This window comes from Salmo salar, chromosome 04, assembly GCF_965601325.2.
Source record: "Salmo salar chromosome 04, fSalSal1, whole genome shotgun sequence".
Classification (NCBI taxonomy): domain Eukaryota; kingdom Metazoa; phylum Chordata; class Actinopteri; order Salmoniformes; family Salmonidae; genus Salmo; species Salmo salar.
In genome coordinates this window covers 37,453,709-37,477,903 of record NC_138294.1, presented here as the reverse complement: position 1 = coordinate 37,477,903, position 24,195 = coordinate 37,453,709, and the positions used below count along the sequence as shown (strand labels likewise).

General features: G+C 40.9%; 1 protein-coding gene across 5 annotated transcripts in view; it reads right to left on the bottom strand.

Moving 5' to 3' along the window:
* LOC106602833 (septin-4) overlaps positions 1-23,748 on the bottom strand; it is a 28,849-nt gene extending 5,101 nt beyond the window's left edge. Inside the window, exons 1-9 of one of the 5 annotated variants that reach the window (XM_014195753.2) lie at positions 23,535-23,748; positions 22,612-22,638; positions 14,564-14,707; positions 8,216-8,312; positions 7,947-8,033; positions 7,623-7,746; positions 7,296-7,430; positions 7,093-7,210; positions 6,590-6,691 (exon numbers count right to left, since the gene is read on the bottom strand). In XM_014195753.2, the coding sequence (XP_014051228.1) occupies positions 6,590-6,691; positions 7,093-7,210; positions 7,296-7,430; positions 7,623-7,746; positions 7,947-8,033; positions 8,216-8,312; positions 14,564-14,707; positions 22,612-22,638; positions 23,535-23,543 (843 nt within the window). In that variant the 5' untranslated portion in view covers positions 23,544-23,748. Of the gene's footprint in view, positions 1-6,589; positions 6,692-7,092; positions 7,211-7,295; positions 7,431-7,622; positions 7,747-7,946; positions 8,034-8,215; positions 8,313-14,563; positions 17,992-22,539; positions 22,639-23,534 lie in introns of those variants that run through there. The other 4 variants (XM_014195747.2, XM_082974371.1, XM_014195749.2 and 1 more) reach the window with 4 other exon arrangements.
* Between the last annotated feature and the right edge of the window lie 447 nt (positions 23,749-24,195).

The window sequence follows — 24,195 nt, the reverse complement described above, 5'->3', positions numbered from 1 at the left end:
TTTTATATGAGGGTCAAGTTATAATTCCTATTATCATCTTACACACCCCCTCCCTGTTATTAGGGGGTCCTGTATTCATGACGGCCCTAGTGGTCCAATACTTCCGACAGGTTACCTTTATCTAGTTATTTTCTAGATTTCTCCTGGTTCTATATTTGAAGGTGTCCACATACTTTTGTATATGTTTTCCTTCTTTTCTTTTGCCCTCTCTTTGAGAGTATGGGTTCCTTATACTAACACCACATTCCCTGTGTACATGTGTTTTTGTTCTAGTAGAAATAAATCCATATCCTGTTCTGTCCTGTAATGACACCTGGTGGATACATTAGATTACTACAGGTTTATTTTTATTTAACCTTTATTTAACCAGGTAGGCACATTGAGAACAAGTTCTCATTTGCAACTGCAACCTGGCCAAGATAAAGCATAGTAATTCGACACATAACAACACAGTTACACAGAATAAACAAAACAGTGAAAAATACAGTAGAAAAGAAAATAAAGTCTATATACAGTGAGTGCAAATGAGGTAAGTTAAGGCAAAAAAATAGGCCATGGTGGCGAAGTAATTACAATATAGCAATTAAACACTGGAATGGTAGATGTGCAGAAGATGAATGTGCAAGTAGAGATACTGGGGTGCAAAGGAGCAAGAAATAAATAAATACAGTATGGGGATGAGGTAGGTAGATAGATGGGCTGTTTACAGATGGGCTATGTACAGGTGCAATGATATGTGAGCTGCTCTGACAGCTGGTGCTTAAAGCTAGTGAGGGAGATATGAGTCTCCAGCTTCAGAGATTTTTGCAGCTCGTTCCAGTCATTGGCAGTAGAGAACTGGAAAGAAAGACGACCAAAAGAGGAATTGGCTTTGGGGGTGACCAGTGAGATGAGATAAGGCAGGGCTTTACCTAGCAGATAAATAACCTGTAGCCTGTGGGTTTGGCGACGAGTATGAAGCGAGGGCCAACCAACGAGAGCGTACATGTCGCAGTGGTGGGTAGTGTATGGGGCTTTGGTGACAAAACGGATGGCACTGTGATAGACTGCATCCAGTTTGTTGAGTAGAGTGTTGGAGGCTATTTTATAGATGACATCACCGAAGTCGAGGAGCGGTAGGATGGTCAGTTTTACGAGGGTATGTTTGGCAGCATGAGTGAAGGATGCTTTGTTGCATTTGCGATATAGGAAGCCGATTCTAGATTTCATTTTGGATTGGAGATGCTTAATGTGAGTCTGGAAGGGGAGTTTACAGTCTATCCAGACACCCAGGTATTTGTAGTTGTCCACGTATTCTAAGTCAGAGCCGTCCAGAGTAGTGATGCTGGACGGGCGAGCAGGTGTGGGCAGTGATCGATTGATTAGCATGCATTTAGTTTTACTTGCGTTTAAGAGCAGTTGGAGGCCACGGAAGGAGAGTTGTATGGCATTGAACTCGTCTGGAGGTTAGTTAACACAGTGGCCAAAGAGGGGCCAGAAGTATACAGAATGGTGTCGTTTGCGTAGAGGTGGATCAGAGAATCACCAGCAGCCAGAGCAACATCATTGATGTATACAGAGAAGAGAGTCAGCCCAAGAATTGCACACCCATAAAGACTGCCAGAAGTCCAGACAGGTGTCTGCAATTACCTCTGGCTCACTGTGTGGCCTTACCTGTCCCACTATTGTTTGTGGAGTTATGTTCTGATGAAGGTCGATTGACCGAAAACTCAGATATAATTAAAATACATTCGCATCTGACTGGAAGTGAGCACGCCCCCATTCTCATCGACGGGGCTGTAATAGAGCAGGTTGAGAGCTTCAAGTTCCTTGGTGTCCACATCTCCAACAAACTAGAATGGTCCAAACACACCAAGACAGTCGTGAAGAGGGCACGACAAAACCTATTCCCCCTCAGGAGACTGAAAAGATTTGGCATGGGTCCTCAAAAGGTTCTACAGCTGCAACATTGAGAGCATCCTGACTGGTTGCATCACTGCCTGGTACGGCAATTGCTCAGCCTCCAACCGCAAGGCACGACAGAGGGTAGTGTGTACGGCCCAGTACATCACTGGGGCTAAGCTGCCTGCCATCCAGGACCCCTACACCAGGCGGTGTCAGAGGAAGGCCCTAAAAATTGTCAAAGACCCCAGCCACCCCAGTCTTAGACTGTTCTCTCTGCTATCGCATGGCTAGCAGGACCGGAGCGCCAAGTCTAGGACAAAAAGGCTTCTCAACAGCTTTTACATCCAAGCCATAAGACTCCTGAACAGGTAATCAAATGGCTACCCGGACTATTTGCATTGTTCCCCCCGCCAACCCCTCTTTTACGCCACGGCTACTCTGTTTTTCATCTATGCATAGTCCCTTTAACTATGCCTACATGTACATATGACCTAATTTTGCCCGAGTAACCGATGACCCCGCACATCATAATCTAAAATAACCCTAATTTGACTAATGGTGGTCAGACCCATCTATGTGGTGCTAGCCACAATAAGGATTAGCCACAATAGTGGACTTTGCTGTTAGCTTTCAAAATAAACATATGTCACTGACAGTGATGCAAATTAATACAAATAGTAGAATTATGCATTAATTGAATAGATCATGCTAAACAAGATTGGAATGTTATATAAATGTCAACAAAAAGACAATTTGTTAATTTAACAAAAATTTGTTGAAATCACACTGGACGTATTATACTTTAGAATTTTATTGGGGGCATACTTACTTCACTGTACAGCCTTACCTATGGACTGTGGATCAATGACATGGGGTATCAGTCTACTCAGTGACACCTAGAGAACATTAGTGTCATAGCTCTTATTGCGGGACTCTGAAACAACTGAATTGAGCCACATTTATTGTCAACCTACAGTGGCTTATGAAATGATTCACCCCCTTTGCATTTTTCCTATTTTGTTGCCTTACAACCTGGAATTAAAAGATTTTTTGGGAGTTTGTATCATTTGAATTACACATGCCTACCACTTTGAAGATGCCAAATATTTTTTTATTGTGGAACAAACAAGAAATAAGACAAAAATACAGAACTTGAGCATGCATAACTATTCACCCCCCCAGTCAATACTTTGCAGAGCCACCTTTTGCAGCAATTGCAGCTGCAAGTCTCTTTCTTGGGGTATGTCTCTATAAGCTTGGCACATCTAGCCACTGGGATTTTTGCCCATTCGTCAAGGAAAAACAGCTACATCAAGTTGGTTGGGTTCTGCTGGTGTACAGCAATCTTTAAGTCATACCACAGATTCTCAATTGGATTGAGGTCTGGGCTTTGACTAGGCCATTCCAAGACATTTAAATGTTTCCCCTTAATTAAACCACTTGAGTGTTGCTTTAGCAGTATGCTAAGGGTCATTGTCCTGTTGTAAGGTGAACCTCCGTTCCAGTGTCAAACCTCTGGAAGACAGATTTCCCTCAAGAATTTCCCTGTATTTAGCACCATCCATCATTCCTTCAATTGACCAGTTTCCCAGTCCCTGTCGACGAAAAACATCCCCCCCCCCCCCCTGCATGATGCTGCCACCACCATGCTTCACTGTGGGGATGATTTCTCGGGGAGATGAGAGGTGTTGGGTTTGTGCCAGACATAGCATTTTCCTTGATGGCCAAAATGCTCAATTTTTGTCTCATCTGACCAGAGCACCGTCTTCCATATGTTTGGGGAGTCTCCCACATGCCTTTTGGCGAACACCAAATGTGTTTGCTTATTTTTGTCTTTAAGCAATGGCTTTTTTATGGCCACTCTTCCGTAAAGCCCAGCTCTGTGGAGTGTACAGCTTAAAGTGGTCCGATGGACAGATACTCCAATCTCCGCTGTGGAGCTTTGCAGTTCCTTCAGGGTTATTTTTGGTCTCTTTGTTGCCTCTCTGATTAATGCCCTCCTTGCCTGGTTCGTGAGTTTTGGTGGGCGGCCCTCTCTTGGTAGGTTTGTTGTGGTGCCATATTCTTTCAATTTTTTAATAATGGATATAATGGTGCTTTGTGGGATGTTCAAAGTTTGATATTTTTTATAACCCAACCCTGATCTGTACTTCTCCACAACTTTGTCCCTGACCTGTTTGGAGAGCTCCTTGGTCTTTATGGTGCCACTTGCTTGGTGGTGCCACTTGCTTAGTGGTGTTGCAGACTGAGGCCTTCAGAACAGATATATATATATATATATATATATATATATATATATATATATATATATATATATATACACACACACTGAGATCATGTGACACTTAGATTGCACACAGGTGGACTTTAACTTATTATGTGACTTCTGAAGGTAATTGGTTAAATAGGGCTTCATAGCAAAGGGGTGAATACATATGCACGCACCACTTTTCTTTTTTTTTTTATGAATTAAGTTATTTTTTTCATTTCACCAATTTGGCATATTTTGTATATGTCCATTACATGAAATCCAAATAAATATCAATTTAAATTACAATGTAATTGTAATTTGTTGTAATGCAACAAAATAGGAAAAACAAGGGGGATGAATACTTTTGAAAGGCACTGTATGTGTATTGAACACTATTCCCAAGTAAAAACCATACTGCGTGGATGTTTTGGAGTCTGATAACTCTGATGTTGGGAGAAAATAAAAAAATTGCTTGGGTATTGATAAACTTATACCCCATTTCACTGATCCTCAATCCTTTGGTAAAGCTGTGCAGTGCAATATGAATGTCACACACAATAGCCTGACTAGGGAGGTGATTTCAGTCAATCGATAAGAGCTACAAATTAATATTTGCGTAAACTGGCCCAAGCAAGTCTCTTCATATTGATGTCCTTTAGTAGTGGTTTCTTTGCAGCAATTCGACCATGAAGGCCTGATTCACATAGTCTCCTCTGAACAGTTGATGTTGAGATGTTTCCAAGCATTTGGGCTGTATTTCCAAGGCTGGTATTTCTAATGAACTTATCCTCTGCAGCAGGGTCTTCCTTTCCTGTGGCTGTCCTCATGAGCGGCAGTTTCATCATAGCGCTTGATGGTTTTTGCGACTGCACTTGAAGAAACTTTCAAAGTTCTGACTGACCTTCATGTCTTAAAGTAATCTTTGCTAATTTGAGCTGTTCTGGCAATAATGACTTGGTCTTTTACCAAATAGGGCTATCTTCTGTATACCACCCTTACCATGTCACAACACAACTGATTGGCTCAAACACATTGAGGAAAGAAATACCACAAATTAACATGGCACACGTGCTAATTTAAATGCATTCCAGGTGACTACCTCATGAAGTTGGTTGAGAGAATGCCAAGAGTGTGCAAAGCTATCATCAAGGCAAAGGGTGGCAACTTTGAAGAATCTCAAATATATTTTGATTAACACTTTTTTGGTTACTACATGATTCCATATGTGTTATTCCATAGTTGGTCTTCACTATTATTCTACAAATGTAGAAAATAATAAAAATAAAAACCCTTGATTGAGTAGGTGTGTCAAAACATTTGACTGCTACTGTATATGTTGGAGGTCAATGAAGGGTGAATAAGAACTTTGTGTATAGAAAGTTACTGAGTGAGACAATGGGAAGTGCAGAAAGTTCATCTTCTGTTCAAACATGTTATTGCTAAATATTAATATTTCTAAGGAGGCAAAGGGTAGCAGTCTGGTTTCAGTTCCTGATAAGGCAGGCCAGCTGCTGTGGAACTAGGACAATGAGGGATGTGGAACTCAACTCAAGATAAGTCAACAGTTGAAGAGAGAAGACACTGCTGGGAGGGGGGCCATAGGGGTCCACCCTGAAGACCATCTGACTACAGTGCTATCCCATATTCACACACTTCCACGCCCATGATGGTCCTAGATTTAGGTAGGGCCATGACAATACCAGTTAGAGGAAAAGATTGAGAATTGTTTATCTTACACATACAAGGGGGTGACTCTGCCTTGTCAGACGGTATAAATATGTTATTTTGTGACTTGTATGTTGTGTTCGCAGCAGAAGCACCCAATGGGTTGAATAAAGACGGTTTTAGCTTTTTCTAGATGTCTGAGTTTTTACTCGGTTTGTTCAGAACCTAACAATATATATGTACACACACGACTCTGACTTTTACTTTTTAGATGTGTGTATTGTTAGATATTTCTGCAGTATTGGAGCTAGGAACACAAGCATTTCACGACACCCGCAATAACATTGCTAAATATGTGTATGCAACCAATAAAATTTGATATTTGAAAGAAATCAGAGATTAGAATTTTTTGATAATTGACATTAAAAGTAAAAAATAAATATATTTTTAAGAGATTATAAAACAGTTTGACAACCCTGTTTGGAGGCTTTTAAATTATATAAATCTCAACCATGTATCTTTTCCAGTGATGAAGACATGGATGTCTCAATGTACAGTGGGGGATACAAAATGGGTCAACTTTGAGCACCTTTATCTCTTGAATGTTTTGGCATACAGGTCCAAAAAGTCCCTTTCTGAGCACTTCTACAATGGGCAAATATGTATAGAAGGTTTTGTTCAAATCAAAAGGTTGGCTGTCAAAAAGTGATTGAATTCAAATGGTTTTAACCAACATTTTGCTGATAAAGCTGTTATTATTGTCATCATCATCCATCTGTCCATTTTCACCTTGAGCTCCATGTCCTGCCTCCTGAACTCCTCGTCCTCATCAGAGTCACAGTCTGGGAACTGGTAGATCTTTAACCTGTACTTATCTATCTCACTTAGAATCTGTATAGGGGAGGGAGAGGGGGGGATGGAGGGAGGGGGAAGTAGAGAAAAAGGGGGGGAGAATACAAGGAATATGGAAGCGGGATTGGGGGAAGGGGAGATATAGAAGGCAAGAAAGGGGGAGGGAGAGGGGAAGCGAGAGAGAGGGGGAGTGAGGGGGAGATAGTGGGTAAGAGTGAGAAGGAGCAGGAGGAAGGGGGAGAGGGGGTGAGGGTGAGAGGGGGGGAGACAGGGGAAAAGGGAGAGAGTTAAGGTTTACAGGTGTAAACCTCTGGCTTCTATTTTAGAGTGAAAATGTGTAATAAAGGTAAAATATCTGCACAGTGAAATAAACAACTGGTGGGAAAGGTGATAGCTTGAGACATGTCACCAACTAGGGTCTGGAAAACTCTCTTATTTACCCTGCTCTTCTTCTTCTTGACCTCATCATAAGTGAGACCATCAGATTTGGCCACAATAGGGATGATGTTGACCTTGTCCTGCAGAGCCCTCATACACTCTACATCCAATGGCCGCAGACTGACGACACACACAGAGTGTAACATTTGTATAGGTTGAGTGTGTAGTATGAGAGTGTGTAGTATAAGTGTGTGTAGTCTGGTACCCATGTCCGAAGGGAGAGATGAAGTAGAGGCAGCAGTGGACTCTGTTATCCTGGATGTTCTTTCTGTTCAGGCCGATTTCATCCCTGCGGTACTGCTCAAACTGATGGTCAATGTAGTCTGAAACACACTTATAGCTACAGCAGCACACACACACACAGGACAGAAATGTGTGTAAGTACAGCTCCCATGACACACACTCACAAGTGCACACAATGGCTCTGGGGAGGACTTTTTCATGAGCACACCATGTCATTTTGAGACTAGGGTAAGCTTATTACTACTTAGCGTCTTTATGACTCTACATGTACCAGTGAATACCTACATACCTGTCTGTATTATTGATGGTATCGCCATAGCCTTGTGTGTCCACTACGTTGAGTTTGAGCTTCACTCCCTTCTCCTCGATGCACACTGTGTTCTTAGTGATGCCCACAGTCTGAGCCAGCCTCTCTGGACAAGACAGATGCGCACACACACACAAAGAAAAAACAAAAACACACATACACAGAAGATCAGAGGTTGTATAAAATCAATCTTGTAGATCAGGGTTGGGTAGGTACAGTAGAGAAAACCACTCCACAGGATACAACTTGATGTTGCAGAAGTACAATAGCAACAGTAATAGACCCATTGAGAAATCACACTCTCACCCTCTGCATTCAGCACCTTCCTGTCCTTGTAGAGGTCTGTAAGGAACAGACTGTTGACTAGTGTAGATTTACCCAGTCCAGACTCTCCTAGAGAAAGAGAGGGAGGGAGAGAGAATGATGAAGAGAATGAGGGAGATAGCGCGCAAGAGATCCTGCTTAGCCTCAGACCCTGATCATATGCCTGCTAAATACTTCTAATTTGGCAGTGGAAACACTGTCATGAAAGTGAACAAACTACAAGTCCCTGACAGCCCTTCCCCTGTCCTCACCTACCACCATCAGAGTGAACTCAAATCCCTTCTTCACTGACTTTCTGTGTACCTGGTTGGGTAGAGTAGCAAAGCCTACATACTCCCTGTCCTGGTCCTGCAGGGGTTGACCACATGACAAACCAATATAAAGCAAAGACAAACAGATTATACTGTAACTCACTACTCGCTTAAGAGAATATACTGTACTCACTGCTTACATAAAATAAACTCAGCAAATAAACAAAACATCACTTTTTCAGGACCCCGTCTTTCAAAGATAATTCGTAAAAATAACTTCACAGATCTTCATTGTAAAGGGTTTTAACACTGTTCCCCATGCTTGTTCAATGAACCATAAACAATTAATGAACATGCACCTATGGAACGGTCGTTAAGACACTAACAGCTTACAGACGGTAGGCAATTAAGGTCACAGTTCTGAAAACTTAGGACACTAAAGAGGCCTTTCTACTGACTCTGAAAAACACCAAAAGATGCCCAGGGTCCCTGCTCATCTGGGTGAACGTGCCTTAGAAATGCTGCAAGGAGGCATGAGGACTACAGATGTGGCAGGGCAATAAATTGCAATGTCCGTACTGTGAGATGCCTAAGACAAAGCTACAGGGAGACAGGACGGACAGCTGATCGTCCTCACAGTGGCAGACCATGTGTAACACATGCACAGGATCGGTACATCCGAATATCACACCTGCGGGACAGGATGGCAACAACTGCCTGAGTTACACCAGGAACACACAATCCCTCCAACAGTGCTCAGACTGTCCGCATTAGGGCTTGTAGGCCTGTTATAAGGCAGGTCCTCACTAGACATCACCGGCAACAATGTCGCCTATGGGCACAAACCCACCGTCGCTGGACCAGACAGGACTGGCAAAAAGTGCTCGTCACTGACGAGTTGCGGTTTTGTCTCACCAGGGGTGATGGACGATTCCGCGTTTATCGTCGAAGGAATGAGCATTACACCGAGGTCTGTACTCTGAAGCGGGATCGAATTGGAGGTGGAGGGTCCGTCATGGTCTGGGGCAGTGTGTAACAGCATCATCGGACTGAGCTTGTTGTCATTGCAGGCAATCTCAACGCTTTGCATTACAGGGAAGACATCCTCCTCCCTTATGTGGTACCCTTCCTGCAGGCTCATCCTGACATGACCCTCCAGCATGACAATGCCACCAGCCATACTGCTCGTTTGTGCGTGATTTCCTGCAAGACAGGAATGTCAGTGTTCTGCCATGGCCTGCGAAGAGCCCGGATCTCAATCGCATTGAGCACGTCTGGGACCTGTTGAATCGGAGGGTGAGGGCTAGGGCCATTCCCCCCCAGAAATGTCCGGGAACTTGCAGGTGCCTTGGTAGAAGAGTGGGGTAACATCTCACAGCAAGAACTGGCAAATCTGGTGCAGTCCATGAGATGGACTTAATGCAGCTGGTGGCCACACCAGATACCGACTGTTACTTTTGATTTTGACCCCCCCCTTTGTTCAGAGACACATTATTCCATTTCTGTTAGTCACATGTCTATGGAACTTGTTCAGTTTATGTCTCAGTTGTTGAATCTTATGTTCATACAAATATTTACACATGTTAAGTTTGCTGAAAATAAAACGCAGTTGACAGTGAGAGGACGTTTCTTTTTTTGCTGAGTTTATAATATGCAGCTCAATCAACAGAGACGTTGTAAATAGGTATGATGGCATCATGAGAAAGCCCTGAAAGCTGCCTGTTTTCAGACCATATATCACGTTTCACCTTTGACTCTTGAAATCTAGGTTTTAGATTTACATCAGGAAAATCTAACTCCATTAACAATTCAGCACAGGAGCCAATGTGGGCTCTTAATACTACCGTTCTCTTCCTGTGCCTAGGGTTGCAAAAGGTTGGGAAATTTCCCAGAAATATTCCATGGGAAGTTAAGCCCGGGATTTTGGGGAATTTTGCTTAACCCCTCTTGGGTAGGGGGCAGTATTTTGAAGTTTGGATGACAAACATGCCCAAAGTAAACTGCCTGTTACTCAGGCTCAGAAGCTAGGATATGCATATGCATGGTAGCATTGGATAGAAAACACAAAAGTTTCCAAAACTGTTAAAATAATGTCTGAGTATAACAGAACAGATATGGCAGGCAAAAACCTGAGGAAAATCCATCCAGGAAATGGGATTTTTTGATGTGGGTAGTTTTCAATTGAATGCCTATAGAGTATCTAAATGGTTAGGACCCAGATTGCAGTTCCTATGGCTTCCACTAGATGTCAACAGTCTTTAGACATTGTTTCAGGCTTGTTTTCTGAAAAATTAATAAGAATGAGACCAATTTATAAGTGGATTGTAGAATCAAGTAGAGCTGGTTTGCGCGTGACCGATTGCGCGCTCTTCGTTGTTTTTCCTTTCTAATGAAGACGCTATTGTTTAGTTGAAATATTATAGATTATTTAGACAATAGACAACCCGAGGATAAATTATAAACATCGTTTGACATGTTTCGACGAACTTTACCGGTACTATTAGGATGTATGCCGTCTGCATGTTTTGACCGGCTTTGAGCCAGTGGATTACTGAACAAAACGCGCCAACAAAACTGAGTTTTTTGGATATAAAAGGGGACTTTATCGAACAAAACAAACATTTATTGTGTAGCTGGGACTACTGTGACTGCAACCAGAAGATGATCTTCAAAGGTAAGTGATTAATTTTATCGCCATTTCTGACTTTTGTAATTCCTTTACTTGGTTGTAAAATGTTTGTATGCTTTTGTAAGCGGGGCGCTGTCCTCAGATAATCGCATGGTATGCCTTCGCCGTAAAGCCTTTTTGAAATCTGACAAAGCGGCTGGATTAACAAGAAGTTAATCTTTAAACCGATGTATAACACTTGTATTTTTATGAAAGTTTATTATGACTATTTCTGTATTTTGAATTTGGCGCTCTGCAATTTCACCGGATGTTGGCCAGGTGGGATGCTTAAATTGATCTAAAAAGTTAGCTTATAACAGTGAACCTTTTTTTGTGGAATACACACAAGGCAAGTCTAAGTCTTGTGGCATATTTTGGTTAAACTATCCCCAATTCAATGGAATTGCCACCCTCTGCATGCACAGTGCATTCTTCCATCACAAGTACAGCCGATTCTCAAGATCTTGCACACTAATGAGATGCTATTGAGCCCACACTACTACACTGTCTGAGCCAAGGACCACATGCTTTCTGGTAAGTATTGATTACAATACTGGGTGAGGTGAATGTATTTTATGACATACGTGCTTTTTTTGCTAACTAGTAAATAGTAGCCTACAGCAAAGTGTGTTTAAATCATTTCTAACTTGTTAGCCATTTCTGCTAGTTAGTTTTTGCTACCATGTGGGTTTTAGCTTGCTTGAGCCTGCTAACTGAGGATTGTTAATTCACCTGTTGTTTCCAAACAACTTACAAAGGAGGTATTTAATTTAACTGTTTAACTATTTATCTGTACATGGAATTGTATTTGGGTTTTCTTTTTACTCATTTTTTTCTAATCTCTACAGGAAAATGCCACGGGCACTATCTGATGTGTGGAGACATTTCACTGCAGCTAAAGTAGAAGGAAAAGCTGTACATTTGCAAATACTGTGCCAAATCATATGTGACGAATGCAACAAAGATGCAGAATCATCTGGCCAAGTGCATAAAGTTCCCTCAGTGCTCACAAGCAACCTCTGACAAAAGTCCCTATACTTCTATTCGAGGTGAAAATGAAGAAGCAGAAACCTTATCGATAGCAACAGCTCATGGTCCTCCTGGAATCGGAGTTTTTTTTTTACTCAATGGAGGAACGCAGTCAGAGAAATGCTGATGAATGTCTTGCTCGATCTGTGTATGCAACTGGTTCACCTCTGATGCTCACAGGCAGTGTGTATTGGAAGAGATTTCTAAATGTTCCTCGCCCAGCATACACCCCTCCAACCAGACATGCTTTATCTACTCATTTGCTGGATACAGAGTTCAGAGTTCAAGTGAAGGTCAAGCAAATCATAGAGAAAGCAGACTGTATTGCAATCATCTCTGATGGGTGGTCAAATGTTCGTGGGCAAGGAATAATTAATTACATCATCTTCACTAGAGGTCGACCGATTAATCGGAATGGCCGATTAATTAGGGCCGATTTCAAGTTTTCATAACAATTTGGACGCCGAATGTTTTTTTATTTTTACACCTTTATTTAACTAGGCAAGTCAGTTAACCTGTCAAGGTATAGGGGGCAGTATTTTCGATTTCGGATGAAAAGCGTGCCCAGAGTAAACAGCCTAATACTTGGGCCCAGAGTCAAATATTTGCAAATTATTAGTAGATTTGGATAGAAAACACTCTGAAGTTTCTAAAACTGTTTGAATGGTGTCTGAGTATAACAGAACTCATATGGCAGGCAAAAACCTGAGAAAAATACAACCAGGAAATGAAAATCTGGTGCCTGTAGTTTTTTCCAAGTCATTGCCAATCGAACACACAGTGAGTTAGGGTTCATTTTGCACTTCCTAAGGCTTCCACTAGATGTCAACAGTCTTTAGAAAGTTGTTTGAGGCGTCTATGATGAACAGAGACCGAACAAGAAGGCTGGGAAGTTGGTGACCCAGGGAAGGACATCAGTTCATTGGTGCACATTCACATGAGGAGGTAGCTCTGTTCCAAAACGTTTTTCAAGACAATGGAATCGTCCGGTTGGAATATTACTGAATTTTCACGTTCTAAAGGCCCTAAAGATTGATGCTTTACAACGTTTGACATGTTTGAACGAACGTAAACAGAACTTTTTTTGACTTTTCGTCGTGACATTTTCCTCGCGCGCCCTACATTTTGAGTAGCTTACTGAACGCGCAAACATGGAGTTATTTGGACATAAATTATTAACTTTATTGAACAAAACAACATTTATTGTGGACCTGGGATTCCTGGAAGTGCCTTCTGATTAAGATTATTAAAGGTAAGTGAATATTTCTAATGCTATTTATGCATTTAGATGACTCCAAAATGGCGGGTATCTGTAATTGCCTGATGTATTTTTCTGAGCGCAGTACTCAGATTATTGCAAAGTGTGCTTTCCCAGTAAAGTTATTTTGAATTCTGTCAATGCGGTTGCATTCAGGAGATGTTAATCTATAATTCTTTGAATAACAGTTTAATATTTTATCAACGTTTATAATGAGTATTTTTGTAAATTGTTGTGCTGATCCACCGGCAGTTTTGGGGGAAATACATTTTCTGGACGTCACACGCCAATGTAAAATGCTGTTTTTGGATATAAATATGAACTTGATACAACAAAAAATGCATGTATTGTCTAACAATGTCCTAGGAGTGTCATCTGATGAAGATTGTCAAAGGTTAGTGCATAATTTTAGCTGGTTTTCTGCTTTTGGTGACGCTTGTCCTTGCATTGAAAATGGCTGTGTGTAATTTTCTGTCTATGTACTGTCCTAACATAATCTAACTTTATGCTTTCGCCGTAAAGCCTTTTTGAAATCGGACAACGTGGTTGGATTAAGGAGACGTTTATCTATAAAATGGTGTAAAATAGTTGTATGTTTGAGAAATTTGAATTATGACATTGTTGTTTTCGAATTTGGCGCTCTGATTTTTCACTGGCTGCACGGTGGGTGGGACGCTTGCGTCTTGCAACCTTACAGTTAACTAGTCCAACGCTCTAACCACCTGCTTTACATTGCACTCCACGAGGAGCCTGCCTGTTACGCGAATGCAGTAAGAAGCCAAGGTAAGTTGCTAGCTAGTATTAAACATCTTATAAAAAACAATCAATCATAATCACTAGTTAAGTACACATGGTTGATGATATTACTAGTTTATCTAGCCTGTCCTGCGTTTCATATAATCGCTTAGGTACACGTTGCTCCAAGTGAAATAATCTGTCTGTAAACAATTGTTGGAAAAATTACTTGTGTCATGCACAAAGTAGATGTCCTAACCGACTTGCCAAAACTATAGTTTGTTAACAAGAAATTTGTGGAGTGGTTAAAAAACGAGTTTTAATGACTCCAACCTAAGTGTATGTAAACTTCTGACTTCAACTGTATTCCCGTTAATTCCCATGGAAAGTTTCCACCTCTGAATATTTCCCAAAATGTGCAACCCTACGCTGTGCCTAAAGCCTAATTGTGAACTTACACAAGTACGCAACGCAAGAACACAACTACACAAAATGGCTGTTCTGCGTACTTGCGTAGCAAAAATATGCAGACATGTGCAACCCCGCAATTTGTAGCTCGATGCAACTACACAGGGTCGCAATTTTGTGAAGCCAATTGGGTCTTTCTGTGTTTACTTCCATAAGGAATAAATTCAGATTTTGGCCATAGCTAAATCACCTCAGAGGTGTAGGGGTCTAGGCAGCCCCAGGGGCTCTTGGGTCGTGGGGGGCGGTCAGAGGTCCAGCTGGTGGGTGTGGCCAAGTAGCGGTGTTCCGGGAGAGGGGAGGAGTAACAGAAGTTTCCCAAGATCGATCCTGTGCCCTGGTGGGAGGAACAGTTGTAACTGTCCTGGGGTAACTCCCTGATGAAACTCTCCAGACTTAAGTTCCCCATTTCATCTATAGCCAGGCTGGAGAACTAGACAGAACAGAGGAGAGAGGAGGGAGGGTTGTAGAGGAAGGAGAAGTAGAGAGGGGGAGAGGAGAGGGAGGGGGATAGATTCCTTATTAAACCGGTGTGGTTTGTGCTACTGTATGTCTGAGTGTAGGGTTTACAATAGCTTACATAGGGAGAAAACAAAATCTGATGACACTTCATTGGCATGGCACAGTGATAACAGTATCTCCAAAAATATTGTTGCTAACTGCTTTCTGTGCATCCTACATACCTCTCCATCTGAAGGCAGTGCAAGTATGGTGGCAGAGGAGAGAGACACACACATTCAGGATCATAAAGAGAGAGGGGACCAGGATGATGTCAGCACAATTTCAACACCGAAGGGCGGAATCTTACTGTTATATTATAGGCTAGTCTACACCTGCTGAACATCACGTCAAAATACCAAAATTGCTGCCAAGAAATGTGTGAGTATCTGACAGGCAGCAATAAGCTACATTTCTATTGATTATGCAGGGCTCTACAGTGACATTTTTTACAAGGAGCAAATGTGCTCTAAGTAGAAAGATGTCGGAGCACAATGAAAAATATTTTAGGTATTAAAGCAGCAATCCACAGTTGAAACAATAAAGCATTCTCAACACCACTGTTTCTGTAAAAGGTTGAGGGATGCGGCTGCAGAAACGTAACCACACTCAAATTCATAGACAGATGGATGCATCCATGATATCAAAATTAGTTTGAACCATGTTTTAAGGCTATACAGTGTTTGTTTACATTTAGTTTGTTTACAAACCTTGGAAAAATAAGCTTATATTTCGGCTTCTGATGTGGTACGACAGTTAAACTAAGCTCATGGGGCATTTAAAAGTGATATTCTTCAATAATCAGCGGGTTTACATAATTCAATTTTAAGTCCAAAAAGTGATGTAGTAACTGCAGCAAGCCCTATTAAATTATAAGGATTGACAGCAATAACAAAATACAGGGTTTAGGAGCACCAGAAAAATGTATTTTTAAGATTGGGCCTATGAATCCTTGCTACTTTTGAAGCACTCCCTTTCTTTGTGCTACCACATATTTGCACTACTGTGGCTGCGGGACATTCCAACAATTATTCCATGAGTGATTTTTTTCTTCCTAGGGGCACTGGTTCACGGTAGCACAGCTGGCCACACCATTATAGACAGAACACCAGCTGACAGCTTCTTCCCTAAATACTACTCGCATAGTTTGGAGCTGTACTTTCGGTCATTGTCCTGTTGTAGGAGGGAATTGGCTCCAATTAAGCGCCGTAGACAGGGTATGGCATGGCGTTGCAAAATGGAGATCCCTTTTACCCTGTACAAATCTCCCACTTCACCATCACCAAAGCATCCCTAGACCATCACATTGCCTCCACCATGCTTGACAGATGGCGTCAAGCACTCCTCCAGCATCTTTTCATTTTTTCTGCGTCTCACGAATGTTCTTTAGTGATCCGAACACCTCCGACTTAGAACACTTTCCTAATCCTCCTATGTCCAGTGTCTGTGTTCTTTTGCCCATCTTAATCTTTTCTTTTTATTGGCCAGTCTGAGATATGGCTTTTTCTTTGCAACTCTGCCTAGAAGGCCAGCAGCCCAGAGTTTCCTCTTCACTGTTGACATTGAGACTGGTGTTTTCCAGGTATTATATATCTGTTTCTCAAACAAGACACTCTTATGTACTTGTCCTCTTGCTCAGTTGTGCACTGGGGCCTCCCACTCCTCTTTCTATTCTGGTTAGAGACAGTTAGCGCTGTTCTGTGAAGGGAGTAGTACACAGCGTTGTATGAGATCTTCAGTTTCTTGGCAATTTCTCCCATGGAATAGCCTTCATTTCTCAGAACAAGAATAGACCGACGAGTTTCAGAAGAAAGTTCTTTGTTCTTGGCCATTTTGAGCCTGTAATCAAACTCACAAATGCTGATGCTCCAGATACTCAACTTGTCTAAAGGCGGCCAGTTTTATTGCTTCTTTAATAAGTACAAGTTTTCAGCTGTGCTAAGATAATTGCAAAAGGGTTTTCTAATGATCAATTAGCCTTGTAAAATTATAAACTTGGATTAGCTAACACAACGTGCCATTGGAACACAGGAGTGATGGTTGCTGATAATGGGCCTCTGTACGCCTATCAAATCAAATCAAATTTATTTATATAGCCCTTCGTACATCAGCTGATATCTCAAAGTGCTGTACAGAAACCCAGCCTAAAACCCCAAACAGCAAGCAATGCATGTGAAAGAAGCACGGTGGCTAGGAAAAACTCCCTAGGAAAAACTCCCTAGAAAGGCCAAAAACCTAGGAAGAAACCTAGAGAGGAACCAGGCTATGAGGGGTGGCCAGTCCTCTTCTGGCTGTGCAGGGTGGATATTATAACAGAACATGGTCAAGATGTTAAAATGTTCATAAATGACCAGCATGGTCAAATAATAATAATCATAGTAGTTGTCGAGGGTGCAACAAGCACGTCCGGTGAACAGGTCAGGGTTCCATAGCCGCAGGCAGAACAGTTGAGACTGGAGCAGCAGCACGGCCAGGTGGACTGGGGACAGCAAGGAGTCATCATACCAGGTAGTCCTGGTACGCCTATGTTGATATTCCATAAAAAAAATCTGCCGTTTCCAGCTACAATAGTCATTTACAACATTAACATGTCTACACTGTATTTCTGATAAATTTTATGTTATTTTAAATGGACCAAAAAAAAAGCTTTTCTTTCAAAAACATGAATGCCAAACTTTTGAACAGTAGTGTGTCATAAACCCTCAAAGTTCCAGGACGGTTTGAAAATGACAGCCATATTAGTCAGCAAGAAATCCAAACCAGTCAAAAAAATTAAAAGGCACGTGATATACACTATATATACACACTAGAGGTCAACCGATTAATCGGAATGGCCGATTAATTCGGGCCGATTTCACGTTTTCATAACAAATCGGTATTTTTGGCCACCGATTTGCCGATTGTTTTTTTTGTTTTTATAAATATTTTTTTACTAGGCAAGTCAGTTAAGAACACATTCTTATTTTCAATGACGGCCTAGGAACGGTGGGTTAACTGCCTTGTTCAGGGGCAGAACGACAGATTTTTACCTTGTCAGCTTGGGGATTCAATCTTGCAACCTCACGGTTAACTAGTCCAACGCTCTAACCACCTGCTTTACATTGCACTCCACGAGGAGCCTGCCTGTTACGTGAATGCAGTAAGAAGCCATGGTAAGTTGCTAGCTAGCATTAAACTTATCTTATAAAAACAATCAATCAATCATAATCACTAGTTAACTACACATGGTTGATGATATTACTAGTTTATCTAGCCTGTCCTGCGTTGCATATAATCAATGCGGTGCGCATTCGCGAAAAAGGACTGTCATTGCTCCAACTTGTACCTAACCATAAACATCAATGTCTTTCTTAAAAATCGATACACAAGTATATATTTTTTAAACCTGCATATTTAGATATTTCTTTTAACTAGGGAAAATGTGTCACCTCTGCATCAGAGTCAGGGTATATGCAACAGTTTGGGCCGCCTGGCTCGTTGCGAACTAATTTGCCAGAATTTTACGTAATTATGACATAACATTGAAGGTTGTGCAATGTAACGGGAATATTTAGACTTATGGATGCCACCCGTTAGATAAAATACGGAACGGTTCCGTATTTCACTGAAAGAGTAGAGATGATAGTTTCCAGATTCTACCATATAAATGACCTAAGGCTCGTATTTGTGTGTAATTATGTTATAATTAAGTCTATGATTTGATAGAGCAGTCTGACTGAGCGGTGGTAGGCACCAGCAGGCTCGTAAGCATTCATTCAAAATAGCACTTTTGTGCGTTTTGCCAGCAGCCCTTCACAATGCATTGCACTGTTTATGACTTCAAGCCTATCAACTCCCAAGATTAGGCTGGTGTAACCGATATGAAATGGCTAGCTAGTTAGCGGGTGCACGCTAATAGCGTTTCAAACGTCACTCGCTCTGAGACTTCGGGTAGTTGTTTCCCTTGCTCCACTGGATATCATAAGGTGAATGCACCAATTTGTAAGTCGCTCTGGATAAGAGCGTCTGCTAAAGGACGTAAATGTAAATGTAACGCTGCTTCGAGGGTGGCTGTTGTCGATGTGTTCCTGGTTCGAGCCCAGGTAGGAGCAAGGAGAGGGACGGAAGCTATACTGTTACACTGGCAATACTAAGGTGCCTATAAGAACATCCAATAGTCAAAGGTATATGAAATACAAATCGTATAGAGAGAAATAGTCCTATAATAACTACAACCTAAAACTTCTTACCTGGGAATATTGAAGACTCATGTTAAAAGGAACCACCAGCTTTCATATGTTCTCATGTTCTGAGCAAGGAACTTAAACGTTAGCTTTTTTACATGGCACATAATGCACTTATACTTTCTTCTCCAACACTTTGTTTTTGCATTATTTAAACCAAATTGAAATGTTATTATTTATTTGAGGCTAAATTGATTTTATTGATGTATTATATTAAGTTAAAATAAGTGTTCATTCAGTATTGTTGTAATTGTCATTACAAAAAGTATTTTTTTAAATGTAAAAAAAAAATATAAATTTTTTTTTTAAAAAGCTGATTAATCGGTATTGGCTTTTTTTGGTCCTCCAATAATCGGTATCGGCGTAAAAAAATAATAATAATAATAATAATAAGTCGACCTCTAATATAAACACAAAAGTATTTGGCGACTCCTACAAATTAGTGGAGTCGGCCATTTCAGCCACACCCGTTGCTGACAGGTGTTAAAATCGAGCACACAGCCATGTAATATGCGTAGACAAAACAAAGGCAGTAGAATTGCTCGTACCCAAGAGCTCAGAGACTTTCAATGTGGCACCATCATAGGATACCACCTTTCCAACAAGTCAGTTCTTCAAGCTTCTGCACTGCTAGAGCTGCACCGGTCAACTGAAAGTGCTGTTATTGTGAAGTGGAAACGTCTAGGAGCAACAACGGCTCAGCTGCAAAGTGGTAGGCCACATAAGCTCACAGAACGGGACTGCCAAGTGCTTAATATAAGGAACTTGAAACGATTTATACTTTTGATGCTAAGATGTACTTAAGTAATTCCATTTGTAGAGTTAAAATTGTTATTCCAGCAAACTTCAGATTATTGGAATAGTGCACAATGCAGAGCAGAACAATCAGGTTGAGGGTCAGTGGCCACAGACCGCGAACAGGAATGTTCCAAGTTCAGACAGAAGGGGGGAGTCAGATCACTATGATCGCCAGGAACTTTGCTTTTGGTTTCTAATTTTAATTGTTGAGCTACTGGTGATGCCTGTTGATGTTAGGTGGGCAGCTACAGTAGCTGAATGATGTTAACATCTTCGGGTTTTATTTCATTAAATGCATTTTATTTTATCTGGGTGCTTACGTCACCTACTAACACCCTGGTACTACCAATAGCTCCCGCTCTCCTCAGTCTGAGAAAACACAGAGAGAAAGAACAGCTTGTCAGGTGGTGCATTGGAGACTGATGTGTTCCTGTCCTGTCTTTTCACAATACTATTGCAGATCAACATAAAAGCCTAAAAGACAGCCGTTGTGTCGCTCTTCATTTCTTGGTTCTCCTGTGGTGCATAGTAGAGCCGCTCCACATTTAATTTTAATACTTAAGTATATTTCAAACCCAAATACTTTTACTCAAGTAGTATTTTACTGGGTGACTTGAGTCATTTTCTATTAAGGTATCTTTACTGTAAGTGTTGTTACATAGATGCTGTGTTCACTATGCATGATTAATACATAATTCAAGGTTTATTTGATGTAGTAAATAAATAAATGATTTATTGATGTATAGATAAGAATTTAAATGTGATGTAACAGGTAAATTAACGTTAGGCCATTGTTTGATTTTTTATGTTCCATCCCTGAACTAACGTTCTCTGTTGTGTTACTGCTACGGAATTTGTTAATTGACTGTGTGCAATCTAACTTAAGCAGATCTTAGTCTGAGTCATAATTGTTGATGGCAGAGGCTAAGAAAGACAGTAAAGGGACTTTCAAGGGACTTTAAGGATTCAAGAACCTATTTTCAGGACAAGCAGCCAACGAGGTATTTTGTTCAACCTATAGAACTTTGTTTATAGTCGCGCCAAGTTCTATTTGTATTGTCGCGCCAAGCGCCATTTGTATTTCTTTGTTTCAGTACTCTATAATTTATCAACGTTACTGTGTTCATTCAAACATATAGTTCTCACGGCGTGACGTGGATGCATCGAAGAAAAAGACGTGCAATGCAATAAACGCCCGTTTCAAGGAACCAACCTGTGTCTGTTGTCGTGAAGAGAGCTACATTTACTTTTACTCAAGTATGACATTTGAGTACTTTTTCCACCACTGCTAAATTTGAGTTGAGTTCTTGGAAAGCTATATGTGCTATTATATGATAAAATGACAGTACTTGTTGCAATTACAACTTGTCTAAGTCCTATCAAATGATTTCAGCCAGTGTATGGCTGTAGATTGACTGCATTGTTTGAATGGAATGTTGACAAATTGGCAGTTTATTAGAAAAATGTATATAATCATTCCTTAACTGTCTGGCTGCTAAAACATACAGTGCAGGTAAATTCTTCTAATTCATTATTCTACACTATCTTTTCTCAGCACTGGCAAACCATGGTTGACCAACTCCCTGACCTTTATCCCATCATAAGAAGGTTCATGTCCATTCTAGTATTCTAATTAAGCATTAAGGCCCAAGGAGGTGTGGTATATTGCCGATATACCACGGCTAAGGGCTGTTCTGGACACAGCCCTTAGCTGTGGTATATTGGCCTTATTGCTATTATATACTGGTTACCAACGTAATTCGAGCATTACAAATAAATGGTTTGTCATACCCATAGTATATGGTCTGATATTCCATGGCTGTCAGCCAATCAGCATTCAAGGCTCGAACCACCCAGTTTCTAATTCTTAATTATATGCCCAGAAATGTTAAAGTATGTCATGTTGCTAGGTAGCCAATGTGCCTGTGCAGCTAGCTTTACTAATGTTGCTAGCTAGCTAGCTAGAAATTGTAGAAAGTCATTTGGCTACAACTAGCTAGCCCAAGATGTACTCTTAAATAGCCAACCGTTACTCCCTAAGGTCCAGGGACCTTATATGTTATTTACTGAGGTAGACTGACTTTGGGAGCCAAAACAGCCATATACTCCATCTAAACAGGAATCAATTCTCAATCGTGATATCTAGAAACAAAGCCCTTTACTTTCATATGACATCAAAATAACTTCACAAATGCAACATATACACTTACTGTACACTGGTTTAACCAGATGTATCACTATTGCAGCCTACAGTATTTTTTTCAATTACAAGTTTTGGGAGCCTTCTTCCATTACACAGGTGTTCGGGGCATGCTAGATAGCTAATTAGCACTCAGTCTTCCGTAAACACGCGCTGTAACATGGAGATATGGCTGTCTGGGAACACTAACCCTAAGGTGTGTATCATTTTTTTTTTTTTAATTATTATTACAATATTTCTTGATAATATAAAACGGTCCTTATGCTTCCCAAAACGTACCGCAAGCGATGCGTATTAATGTTCAGACCGAGAATTTGGGCTCTTAATGAAACTCCCCTGTACAGAAAATGCCTTCATCCAATGACTTACGTGTAATGTAATGAAACTGAGTCATGATCACAGGCTAGATAACTAGTTAGCAAGACGTTTAATAATTTAATTCACCCTCACCACGCTGTAACTAACATCATGTAGCTATGTAGACATGGACACCTGCAAATAAGACTTCTTAGACTAGCCTACCTGGAAGGCCTTCGTCTGTCTGTGTGCCTGGAGTGGAAAAATGTTAAAGGTTTTAGCTTTGTAACCAACTCAAATGGCATAATGCCATGTTATGAATAAATAACTTATCTCTGAACAACAGTCTCACTTGGACAAGTGACAAGCAGGGAAGTTACACCATGATTTGTTTGCTAGTTGCTAGCTACCTCAACCTGGTCTCAGAGCACTTCATATTATTATAAATAATCCGAAAAACTCAAATTTAGTTTGATATGTTACGTATGGTATGTATTAATTTGTGGATATCCATCATCCATTTCGTTAATGTTGCGAATTACAATTTGTATGACTTGTTAAGAACCTGAAATATGTACAATATGTTACGAATTCTAGTCAATGCCACTCCTACATTGCTCGTCCTAATATTTATACATTTCTTAATTACCTTTTTACTGTATGTATTGTTAGATATTACTGCATTGTTGGAGTTAGGACACAAGCATTTCGCTACACCCGCAATAACATCCGCTAAATATGTGTATGTGACCAATACAATTTGATTAGAATTTTCTAAAGTATGATATGTTACAAATTCTAAATTGTTTTGGCTCACATTAGCTAGGTGGCTCTAATGGTTAGGAGCAAAAACGTACTAAGTAGTTGAAGTTGTTAATTAACTAACTAAAGTTCTCCGTGATGAGATTCGAACAAGCAACATTTCGACTGTGGCTACCTAGGTAACATTCTGACTGTAGCATTGAATCGAAGCTGTTTTCAACCCACAATAAAATACACAAGGCAAGCTAGCTGGAGACAGTCAATAGCTTATTTGGTGTATACTGTAAAAGCAAACGGGACAGGTGAAAATAAAGGTGTTATCTTAGTAGATATTGATGTGGCTGGCTTATTATGTTCTTGTTTTTTTGTCTACAATTTGTGTTTACCTTGTTCATCGTTGTACATTGTATTTATGTTGTCGTCAGATAGCGAGGTTCAACGGTTAGAATCGTTACATTTAAAAGTAGGCTATATACCCAATGCGTTCGGGCACCAACATAGATAAACCGCCAAATCCTCAAATCCGCGCGCTCGACGACATGCGTTACGCCTCATGTCCACCAGATGCATCAAACGCTTTGCGTTCCTCTGGAAGTAATTCATTATCAATCTAGCAGACCGCAACGCTACGTTGGGGGTGCAGCGCTAGACTTCTTCGGTGGTGTTTATCGGTGGTTGGCATCCAACGTTATGGTGCATTACCGCCACCAACTGTACTGGAGAGTGGGCCAGAGACGGAGAAACTAAATCCTACCTGCCAGCCCTGTTGTTCTTCAAAAGATAACAAAATATTTGAGACTATATCAAATGACGTTCTACTCCATATACTCTTTAAACAAATGTCCTGTATCCTCTTCTCCCTCATACTAGATCTCATCCTCTCTTTCCCTCCAATAATGTCCACACTGAATCAATACATGGTCCACTGTCTCTGTTTCCTGGCGAACTCACATTTTCCTGTTGGATGCTTTCCTATCACATGTAAGGTCTAATTCAACTGGCTGTGTCCCACCCATAATCTTGTAAAAATAGCCTCCCCTCCCCAAC